The sequence below is a fragment of the Pongo abelii genome, chromosome 5 (assembly GCF_028885655.2).
Source record: "Pongo abelii isolate AG06213 chromosome 5, NHGRI_mPonAbe1-v2.0_pri, whole genome shotgun sequence".
NCBI lineage: Eukaryota > Metazoa > Chordata > Mammalia > Primates > Hominidae > Pongo > Pongo abelii.
Window position 1 is genome coordinate 130,530,719 of NC_071990.2, and position 12,719 is coordinate 130,543,437.

A 12,719-nucleotide genomic window follows, 5' to 3' on the forward strand; every position below is an offset into this window, starting at 1 on the left:
GAGTCTCACTCTGTCACCTAGGCTGGAGTGCAATGGCTTGATCTCGGCTCACTGCAACCTCTACCTTCTGGGTTCAAGCGATTCTCCTGCCTCAGCCTCCCAAGTAGCTGGGAATACAGGTGCCCGCCACCATGCCCATGCTATTTTTTTTTTTTTTCGTAGAGATGGGGTTTCACTGTGTTGGCCAGGCTGGTCTTGAACTCCTGACCTCAGGTGATCTGCTCACCTCAGCCTCCCAAAGTGCTGGGATTACAGGCGTGAGCCACTGCACCTGGCCAATATTCAGCTTTTAATAAAATTTTTCTTTTAAAGATGATTTTACTTTCTATCAGATTCCTATTGCATTGAGGACTTAGTTTTGCTTTATTTTTATTGTTTTTTCAAATGTTTTACCAAGTGCAACTTGTCTCTAATTAAGATTCAGAACAGTGTACATTTTGAATAGATGTATCATTTATTTTATGTATATGCATAATAATGGTTAGAATGCTCACGGTTATACTGTTCATCAGTAACCCTGTGAATATAGGGTTCACATCCAAGATGTTCTCACTGGTCCATGGCAAAGTAAGAAAATGAGAACAACTTTCCACATTTTTCATAAAAATAGAAAGGATACAATTTAAATAATTGTCCTCCATTTTGATATTATGGTTTTTAAAAACTATTGATGGTTTTTAAATGCCCTTTGTTTCATGAAATAATAATGATGCTTTATTAAATGATAGAAATATATTGGAGGTTATTATTACTTGGAAAAACTAAGAGCTAGAACTCCTATATCAATTTCACAAATCAATCACACATTTATTTTTAATTTCATATTTTTCTCTGAAAATTATGAATCTGGAAACCACTGCTGTGAGCGGAATTTTGTTATTCCTAGATCAGAGATGACACATAATGTTGAAGTGATTTGTCTGTGGTCAGTTACGTACTAAGTGGTGGAGCCAGGAGGAATATCAGCTACCCGTGTGCCAGCACCTCATGGTCCCCCTCTCTTTCATCACCATTATTATTAGAATACATAGCTAGATTGCAATATTAGGTAGGAAAATTGAGAGTCCATGTTTGTTCCTAATAGTGATGTGATTTGTTCATTATGTGAGGTATTCCTTCAAATTTAAAAAGGATTGTGTTCTAATCTAAAAGGTCATTCATAAGCCACTCATTTGAAACATCTTCCCAGATAATTAGTTTTATGAAATTCTCAAGACTGACACCCGAAAGCATCCTTAATCTATAATAAACACAGGAGTACAGGGAAGCTCACCTCCACTTTGTTTACATTTCTATGGGCAAATGTGCCAACTTTCTAGTGAGATGTGAGGAATTTAAGTGCCCTTACTGCAGCCTTGGGAATAGAAACAGGATCATCAACAACCTCCACTCCTGCCATCCTCACCCATGCATGAACAAGGCCTGTTTAGAGAGGGAGAAAGAAAAAGACCTTATATCACTTGGAAAATGAGGAGCAAAGATTTTAGACAAGAGCCAATGACTGAGAACCAAAATGCAACGAGGGCTTGGCAGCCCAGGAGTAGTGGCTGCTCTTGTGAGACATGTGGAGCTAAAATGGGAGAAATGAGAAACTGTGAGCTTTGAAGATTGTAAGAAGGAAGGGAGCTGCAACAAAGGTCACAGGTCTGTGGGGTTGCCACGCCTCCCATTTTCTATCTCTAATCTCCCTTTTGATTTTCACAATTGGTTCTCATATGTCTGGAGTGAAAGTAAGGGAAGATCTGTGGTTTTTTGGTAGGATGGAGTTTCATATGCCATCATCTCCTTCCTTGCCATTATTGTAAAGATTCCTCCACTAGAGTTAGTGATGATGGCAACAGACAAATGCTGGATGAGAGGTTTGGGTTGTCTCTCATATTATTAAATAGTGATAGAAAATTGGCAAGTTAAAGACTGGCTGCAAAAAGCTTCTGTAAGGGCCAAGGGAAAAATTCCCTTTTGCCCTCTGAAGGTTTGCTGAAAAATCAGCTGAAAAAAGTTAGCTTGATAGGTGAAAGGCATACAAAATGTATTTTAGCATGCATAGCATGGAAGAATCACAGGAGGATGATTACCCAATAACCCAATGGGGGCATAGATGTAGATATACCCTTCTTCACGGGGGAGGGAAGATGGGGAAAATATGGCAATTTGCAAAATAGTAAATGATTTTTAGGGGAATTCAAGAACATACAATGGCCTGGGATGAAGTCGGTTGGGCCCACAGAGCAGATAGTGGTTTGTAACAAAAGTCTGTTCAGGTGTGCTGACAGACTTCAGTCTCTCTTCATGTGAAATGAGTTAAATTAATGAGAACTTAGGAAGAGGGCCAGAGGAAACTTTTCTTCCTGGTGGGATCAGACTGTAAGTAGATACGGGAGTATCAGAATAAAACTTATTTCAGCATTTGCTGGTCTCCAAGAGCTTTTAATTTAAAATAATCAGCATACCAGGATGCTATATTTTCAGGTGTTGGTTTCTGAGCCTCAATATCTCATAGAATGAATTTAACAGCATTTTATATTAAAACCAGATACATATTGGACTCCCTATATCTTAATAATAATGAATGTGTCAGAAGGGCAAGTGTTCAAGTATCTTTCAACCACAAGTCAGGATTTTATGTTTCTGTTAACGAGGTTGATGGCATACTAGAGCTGTCTCAATAGTTAGTTGTTGCTTTTTTGAATGATTGACAAGTCAATTAGATTTTAACATTATATCTTTACACTTAATTTCTGTAGTTACCTTTAAAGTTGCCCATTTTGGTTGATGGCCAGAGTGCTGACCAGCTCGTTCCCCTGCAGCCTAAGCATTTAAACATTTCCTGCTACCTTGTATGGTGCTATGAGACAGCTGTCATTGAAGAAATTCTGTTGAGAATCTGAATTACTCTCCTTTTGTATTATTTTAATGTTTGATATTCACATGATAATTGTTTTAACAGTTTTATTTTTTTTACTATAAAGAAAAAGCTATAAATTAGTTATATGATCTTTTCTTCCTCCTTTCACATGATGCTGCTAACTCAATAGAGAGACACCCGATTACAAATGCTATTGATGGAAAGAACACTTGGTGGCAGAGTCCCAGTATTAAGAATGGAATCGAATACCATTATGTGACAATTACACTGGATTTACAGCAGGTATAGTTCCTCTTTTTTTTGTCATTTCTACTTTTGAAATCGCATTTTACATTTGCTATTTGTTTAGTTAGTGGTTTGTGGGTGAAAGGATACTCTTTCTTATCACTCTCCATTGTTTTCTTGATAAGATGAACGAAGGGTCCTATTCATATGGCATATTGTTATTTAAAAGTATTCGGCATTTAATTCTAAAGCACAACTCAAATGGAAGCATGTGAAGAGCTTAGAAATGAATTAGGTGGTAACTCTGTTTTAGCTAGCTGGACTTAATGATGAAAATATGGATCAATAAAATTTTACATAACAAAAGTATAATAGTATCATTTTTAACTTTTAAAATAATACAGCTCGCACTGTGCTGATGGTGTGTGCACTTAAAGGTTCTTGGATAACAAAGCTCTTGAGCAAATTGCCTCTCATTACTGAGAGTTGAGAAAGCTGTGACAGTTGCTTTCAAATTAAACTTGGGTGACTAAATGAAGTAACAAGCTTTATAGTTATACAAAATTGATGCCAGAAGTTGTTCAAGTTTGTCTTGCATAGGCCTGGGTGCCTTCTATGCTTAATCTCTTTCTTCCTTCTCTTCACAATATTCAGGTCAGGCTGAAGTTATTAATCAGGAATCGCCAGCACCTCAAATTATTTAGGCTTGCAATTAGGATGGAAAGTGGACAAATGCCACATTCCATCCTATTTGTATGCCTAAATGATGTGCAGGGGTGATGGTCAGGATAGTTAATGACAGACACCATACACTGTAAAGGTCATGGTTTTTATAAGTTGTCACTGTGTGGGGAAGCCCCAGCCAGTGGGCTAGATCAGCACAAGACATTTTCCTAATGGATGCCATTTGCCACCAGCTTGAGTACAATCTCCCTCCTCCAGTGTCTAGGTTCATTTTGGTGAGGGCTGCATATATTCAAGAGCCACAGAAAGCTGGCTGGAGCAAACAAGCTGGCAGGTTACACGGTAGACCTGCCTTCTACCCATATGGGCCTCCTCGGGATATGAGGAACTGGTGGCAGCAGGGGCTCAGTGCTGCAGCTTATATCACCAAATGGCATGGACTTATTTCTACCTTCACTAATATACAGCAGCTGAATGTCAGTCCTGAGTTAATAATATTTCTCAGGAAGTCTCAGAGCACTATCAGAGAAAGGCAGGGCAAGCTACCACACTGATCAATCATGCTTTAGGAAAATTAATCCTGTGCATGAATACCCTGGGGATCTTAGCCTTAAAATGGACTGCATACCGCTCCTGATAAAGACAACTTGGTCCTTTATTGGTCACAAGAGTTCTCCCCCTTCATGTGATCATTGAAAGTCTAGTCTCCCAATCAAGAGTGAGTCTGCTGTGCATTGACTCAGGTCATCTCCAGGGACAGGCAATCAATAAATAGTGATGCTTTGTTGTTCTGGTTTACTCTCCACTTATTCTTTTAGATTGCACATAGAACAATGGAGTCAATTATTAATAAAATTTGCACAAATCACTTATACTACTCTTTGAGCTCAACAGCAATATTATTTACCTGTTATCAAACATGGCAGCATTTTTCCCCTCCTAATTTATAACTGGATGGTGCAACCACAAGTTTTTACTAAATCGTTTCTAACTTGCCTGTTTTTATCAACTCAGCAAGTCAAAGAGTTTACCTGAAAGCCTATTTTTCAGTGATATCATTGATATTTTCCTAAATTTACTTTGCATACTCACTCATCCATTCCCACACAGCATCTTAAGAATTATGTGGATTTGTCTTACTGTTTTCTCTTCCTCCCATTTAGTTTAATGGAGGTAAGATGAATGAATATGCCAAGACATATTTTATGCTTCATTCATCATAACAAAGTGCCAGAATTCTGTATATAACCCAGGTCTACTTGACTCCAAAGTCTGAAATTCACCAAGTGTAATTGGTACAGAGGATATGTGTTCAAATTGTCCCATATTCCAGGATGGTGTCCGTCCATATCCTTATTTATTCCAGCTTTCTATTTCCTGAAAATCAACCTACTGTGTGTGTAAAAGAAGGGGAATTCAAGTAATCTATAAAAATGTAATAAATCCTTATTTCTACTTGACTCAAGATTTTAATTTAGTCAGTTATTTAATGATGTGAAAAGTTAAACAGGTTTTGTAATCAAGTTTCGTGATAGAACTTCTCAGACAAGAAAGAGCTTCAGACTTCTCATTTGGCCTCAGGCTTTGGAATAACAAGCTGTGAGACGTGTTTATAATACTTATTCAGCTATGGATGGTATATTGTACTGCATTGGCAACAGAGAAAATGTGGACATTGTTATTATGTAACTCCTCACAATAATCCTGAATAAGCCAGCTAATATTAATATTCCTATTGCATAGTTGAAGAACACTGTGCTTTAGAAAAGTTCAGTGACTTGGCCTTCTTTCTAAAGCTTATTATGGGCAGGGCTGGGGCAACATGAATAGTATGAATCCAGACCCAAAGTACACTAGTCTTTTCTAATGGGGATCTGAAGATATAATCCTAGGGAGCTCAGGATAATTTTTATTATATATTTTCAAGGGCTCCAAATGTAGTTCAGGTTCAAGAAATATTGCACTATCTTCTCCTGGCTTCTATGGGATAATATAGCCAACAACCTGTTTTGTTATAAAGCAGGGGACTAGAACCCTCATTTTCTAGTATACTCTAGTGTGCCTCTAAAATGGCAAAGCTTCTGTCTTTTCTACCTACAGCATGAAGGATTAATAGGTCATTCGAAATAAGATGAGCTATTATCCAACTGGGAGTAAAGGGCAGTAAAGTTATAATGAATAGGTAAATATCACTAAATGTTTGTCATTTATTCAGCAAGAGGCTTGACCATTTATTAGTTCTTCTTTTGTATAAATTTCAACAAGTGCCAGTATTGTTGTTGATAAATGCTTGGCTCCTCTGTGACACATTTTTATAAATTAGTATCTTAAACATAGCAGAAACTATTGCATTTATTTGATTAAATCACTATAGATTACAGTGGGTTTTTTTAAATATATTTTAACATTCAAGATAAGCACTAGAAAAAATAGCAATTTGTTTGGAAGAAAGTAGCTACTTATTTTATGAGTAGATTGTTCTTAGATACGTATTACCAAGGCATTATTAACTTTTCTCATTCTGTTTACTCATAGCATATTTTGAACAAGTGATTTAATCATGCTGTGCCTCAACTTCTAGATTAGCAGACTAAATATTACAATATCTTGGCAAGAAAATTAAAATAATGATAATGGCAATATAGCAACTAAATTCCATCTCACAATTACAGCTATTAAAAGGATCTAGAGTCAGCATGAACTTAAAGAAAAGCTTAACTGTTCCAGTGACATGTATATAAAAACTCAATATAATCGCGAACAAAAATATACAACAATTTAAAGGAGACAGTAATAGGGACTCAAACGTTAATAAGATGTCTAAAACATTCTATTTTAGTCTTTTGCCTACCAGATTTCACCAGAATATGTCATTATGTCTGATTTTATTTATTTCTTTTAAAATCTGGCCATTATCTCAGTCATGCCCTTTGATTTGTTTCAGAAGAAAGCCGATTGCCAAGTGGGGTAAAACAGAGGGAGGCAGCTTTTCAGTAGACTTTTCAAACACGTATTGAGGTGATACTCACTCCTGGCTAATCCAGGAATGCCATTAATTAGTTAAGCTCATGTCTTAACTAGGAGCCTTCTTCTCCCGATAAGCAATTGACCTCTCTTCCTGGTCTATCCCTCAAAACTAAGAATGCGTTTACCAAACAAGATGATCTTACAGCTACAGAGATCACACTCCACATATACTTAACCTAAATATTTTATTCACTGATCTTGCAGAGAAAAATTTGTTTGGGCAAGTTAACAGTTTTAACTGGAATTTATGTTTTAGGAGGAGGATAAACTAGTATTTCTATGCAAATATTACTGTACTTTTAGAATCCGTGTGAATAGTATAAAAAGATTTTTTTCTAAAGCCTAGAATCATTAATGTAATGGTTAAACATTTCTGCAATAATAAAACATAAAATACATGGAAATACTTTATATATTCAAGTTTTAACAATCATTTAAACATATTAAAGGTGATCCAATTTTCAGTCTTGAAGGAAGGTCATTATTCTTTCATGTCAATTCTTTCCTCATGCTCTTCTTACTGATTCCTGATTACTGATTAAAGGATGTGTTGTACAAGGAGGAAATTTTGAAAAATTCACAAATACATGGAAATTCAACAACATACTCCCAAACAACCAATGGATAAAGAAAAAATTAAAAGAGAAATTTAAAAATAACTTGAGACAAATGAGAATGGATATACTAACACTGATAAGAAGAAGCAAAAGCAGTTCTAAGAAGAAAGGCTATAGTAATAAATACCTATGTCAAAAAGAAGAAAGATCTAAAATTAACAACCTAAGGTTACACTTCAAGAAACCGAAAAAAAAAAAATGAAGAAAAGAAAAAAGAAAGAACAAACTAGGCCTAAAAGTAGCACAAAGAAGGAAATAATAAAGGTTTGGGTAGAAATAAATGAAATAGAGACTAGGGAAACAATGGAAGAGATTAGCAAAACTGTCACTTGGGTTTTGGAAAAGATAAGCTAAATTGACAAAACTTTAGCTAAACTTTCTAAGAAAAAAGATCAGAATTGAAAGAGGAGACATTACTACTGATACTTCAGAAATACAAAGGATCATAAGCGACTACTTTCAACAATTATATGCCAACAAACTGGATAACCTAGAAAAAAATGGAAAAATTCCTAGACACATAACCTACCAACACTGAATCATGAAGAAATAGATAACATGAGCAGATCAATGAAGAGTAAGGAGATTGAATCAGGAAAAAGAAATACCCTATCAAAGAAAAGCCCAGAACTTGATGGTTTTACTGCTGAATTCTACCAAACATTTAAGGAACTAATACCAATCCTTCTCAAAATCCTCCAAATAACTGAAGATGAGGGAATACTTCCAAACTTATTTTATGAGGCCAGCCATTAGCCTGATTCCAAAGCCAAAGGCACTATAAGAAAAGAACATTACAGATCAATATTTTTGATGAACATAGATGCAAAACTCCTCAACAAAATATTAACAAACCAAATTCAGCAGCACATTAAAAGGATCATTCACTGTTATCAAGTGGGATCACTCCCAGGGATGCCATGGTTTAACCTTTGCAAATCTATAAATGTGATACCTTACATTAGTAGAATGAAGGACAAAAATCATATGATTATCTCAATAGATGCAGAAAAAACATTTGACAAAATTCAACGTTCTTTAATGATAAAAGCTGTCAACAAATTAGCTATAGAAGGAATGTACGTCAACATTATAAAGACTATATGACACATCCTCAGCTAACATCACACTCAATGGTGAAAAGCTGAGAGGTTTTTCTCTAAGATCAGGAATAAGACAAGGATATCCACTTGCACCACTTCTATTTGGCATAATACTGGAAGACCTAGCCAGAGAAATCAGGCAAGAAAAGAGATAAAATTGGCATCAAAATTGAAAAAGAAAAAGATAAACTGTCTCTTTTTGCAGATGACATAATCTTATATATAGAAAATCCTGACTCCACCACAATAACTGTTAGGACTAATAAACAAATTCTGTAAATTAGCAGGATACAAAATCAATATACAAAAATTAGCAACATTTCCATAAACTAACAAGGAACTATCTTTAAAAAAATCAATAAAATAATCCCATTCACCATAGCTAAAAGAAAAATAAAAAACTTGGTAATAAATTTAACCAAGAGGATTGCTATGATTTGGCTCTGTGTCCCCACCAAAATTTCATCTTGAATTGTACTCCAATGATTCCCATGTGTTGTGGGAGGGACCTGGTGGGAGGTGGTTGAATCATGGGAGTGTTTTCCCCAATGCCATTCTCATGGTAGTGAAAAGTCTCATGAGATCTGGTAGTTTTATCAGGGGTTTCTGATTTTGCATTTTCCTCATTCTCTCTTTGCCTGCTGCCATCCATGTAAGACAGGACTCCTCCTTGCCTTCCACCATGATTGTGAGGCTTCCCCAGTCACGTGGAACTAAAAGTCCAATTAAACCTCTTTCTTTTGTAAATTGCACAGTCTCAGGTATGTCTTTATCAGCAGTGTAAAAACAGACTAATACAGAGATGAAAGACCAGTACACTGAAAACTGTGAAACAGTGATGAAAGAAATTGAAGACACAAATAAATGGGAAAACATCCTGTGTTTTGTGGAATAACTAATATTATTAAAATGTCCATACTACTCAATGTGATCCATAGATTCAGTGCAATTCTTGTCAAAATTCCAATGACATTTTTCACAGAAATAAAAATAAATCCTAAATATTTTATGGAACCACAAAAGGTGCTGAATAGCCAAAGCAATCTTGAGCAAAAAGAACAGAGCTGGAAGCATCACACTATCTGACTTTAAAATATAGTACAAAGCTGTAGTAATCAAAACAGTATGCTGCTAACTTAAAAACAGATACATAGACCAACAGAACAGAATAAGAGCCCAGAAATAAATCTAAGCATTTATGGTCAATTGATTTTTGACAAAGATGCCAAGAACACACAATGGGATTGAACTGTCTCTCCAACGAAGGGTGTTTGGAGCAGTAGATGTCCACGTGCAGAAGAATGAGTATAGACCCTTATCTCACGCCATATAAAAAATCCATTCAAATTCTGAATGAATTAAAGACTGAAACTGTAAAACTACTGAAAGAAAACACAGGGGAAAAGTTCCATGACATTGGTCTGGGCAATGATTTTTTAAAGATATAAACCCCAAAGCACAGGAAACACAATAAAACATAGACAAATGAGATTACATTAAACTGAAACACATCTGGATAACCAGGGAAACAATCAACATGGCTGCTCTTCAAATCACTGAATTTATTTTTTTGGTACTATTTGGGTCACTGCTAAATTGGTGAATACAAAACTAACACAGAAGAGATTATAATATACATGTTCCAAATGTAGATTATACCTTACCTGGATATACCTTGTTTAAGTACAACAGAATATAATTAAAATCACAGTTCTTTACCTGCTTTAGTTGTATATAGATTTTTAAGATCATTTGTTCAGTATCACAAATAGAATCTGTGGTTAATTAGAAAATATATTTTCCCTTTAAATGAATTTGTGCTGACTTTTAAAATCATTAATAAAGGTGACAGCTAGCTTTGGTGTCTACATTGAAGAAAATGTTCATCCTAATTGGTTTCCATTTGTCTACCCTTTGGTCTGCTTTCAACACAGCAGTCACAGCAATCTCATTAGTACAGATCACATAACACTTTCCATTAAAAGTGGAAATCTTATTAGTACAGATCACACAACACTTTCCGCTAAAAGTCTCTACTGGTTTTCCATCACATTCAGTGGGAAAAGCACAATGATCCACAAGGCCTTAAGGACCTTTTCCTCACCTCTTTTCATCTCTGGTCTCATCTGATCTCTCTTCCTCAGTTGCCCAGCTGGTCATCCCGCTATGTCTTGAACACTCACACCTGCCTCAGGGCCTTTGCACTTGATATTTCTTATGTCTAGAATTACTTTCTGCAATTTCAATGTAGCCTGTTTCCTCACCTCCTTTTGGCTTTTACTCAAGTGTTACCTTCTCAACAAGGGCCTCCTTGACAACTCTATTTAAAATTGCAGCCCCCAGCCTGTCCACTTCCTAAACCACTTTCCTGCTTTATTTTTCTCCATAAAATATATCACCATCTAACTTACTATGTACATTTTACTGTTTAGTTGAATATTTATCTTTCTAAATGCAATTTTTATGTGCGTGGAGCTATTTGTTTTTGTAATCATTGCTTTCTAAGCACTTAGAATAGTGCCCAACATATAGGAAGAATTCAATGAGTTTGTATTAAGTTAATAAATGATTGAATGAATAACTAATACAAACCACCAATCCATAATTTAAGAATCTTATTGAATCTGAGAATTAAAGGATTAAGCGATTTCACTGTGCTTCTTATGATAAAACACACTGCACTTTTTCTAATTTATGAAATTTCCTTTAAGGTTGAATGGCATTGTTTTAGTCTGTTTGGGCTATTATAACAAAGTACCAGATGAGGTGGCTTATAAACTGCAGCAATTTAGTTCTCATAGTTCTGGAGGCTTGACGTCCAAGATCAAAGCACTGGCAGATTCAATGTCTGGTGAGGGTCTGCTTCCTGGTTCATAGATGGCCTTCTTCTTGCTGTAGCCTCACATGGCAGAAGGGGCAAATAAGCTTTCTGGGGTTCCATTTATAAGGGTACTAATTCCATTCTTGGGGGCTCTGTCCTCATGACCTAATTACCTCCCCAATCCCCATCACCTAATACCATCACATTAGGGGTTAGGATTTCAACATATGAATTTTAGGGGAACAGAAACATTCAGTCTATAGAAAGCGTGAAGTAAATTTTCCTCCAGTTCCTATGCATGTTCTTACTCTGCTTTTAAGCATATTCTAAATTTCAGTCATATCTGTCACTATGTGACTTTACCACACTTACAGCTTTATTTAGGAAAAGAGATGTTAATTATTTTAACTCTTCTTTTGTAACAGAGAAGTCTGGGACTGTCATTTTTTTTTTTTTACTTGACATTGTATTTTTTCCTCATAGAACAAAAGTTAGTATAAAAGAAAGGGAAAAAAGGCCATGCAATGATGCTGTCTAAACAAGAGTGTAAATGTAGGATATGTATTTTGATCTAAAATGTTGATAAACCAAATTCTAGCAATATCATGAAAATGTAAACATTTTGGAGACCCAGATCCTATTTCAAATAGAGTCAAGATGACTGCCCTAGAAAATGCTTCTTGAAGTCATGGAATAAATTAGATGATTGTTTATTTAAAAAAAAAGAACAATAATACATGGAGAGGAGATCTGTTAAAAAATCTGTGAAGAAAGAGCTGTTAAAATGTTGAAACCACATGAATTCTGTTATGGAAAGTCTGAACAAGACTTTCTAAAATAGATTGAATGTGGGCAGTTTTCACAGCTGCCTGATGACTTCCACACACAAAACATCCACATTTCATCCTTTTGGTGGAATACTATGTATTTTCCAATTTTATTCTTAGAGTTTAAATTTTTACTTACATATTATGCTTCTGTATATCATATTTGTTATATATAACTAATATACAATTATATTATTTAAAAATAATAAATTAAAAACAATTATATTATTTATTTTTAAATAAGGAATTACAAAATAAGGAAGAGACCATGTTTATTATAGATCTTGAAACTGCGACTAAAAACCCCATGCACAGAGAAAATTCTTGTGTGAAATGGCTTCACTGGTGAATAGAAGTTAGAATACTGGTTATTGTTACAAGGAGAGGGAAGATAATGACTGGGAGAGGGTATGAGGAAAGTTTCATTTCTTATTTTTTATTATATATATAATTGTACAAGAATAATGTGTTAGTACATAGAACTAATATAATTGTAAATAAGTATGATTATATTATATAATAAAATATACAAAATATATATAATCTATT

General features: G+C 35.1%; 1 protein-coding gene across 3 annotated transcripts in view; it reads left to right on the forward strand.

Moving 5' to 3' along the window:
• The window catches only part of LAMA2 (laminin subunit alpha 2), a 652,245-nt gene that overhangs the window by 176,798 nt on the left and 462,728 nt on the right, over positions 1-12,719 (forward strand). For all 3 annotated transcript variants that reach the window (XM_054558144.2, XM_054558145.2, XM_054558146.2), the window contains exon 3: positions 3,036-3,148. In XM_054558144.2, coding sequence (XP_054414119.2) covers positions 3,036-3,148 — 113 coding nt within the window. The remainder of the gene's footprint in view (positions 1-3,035; positions 3,149-12,719) is intronic.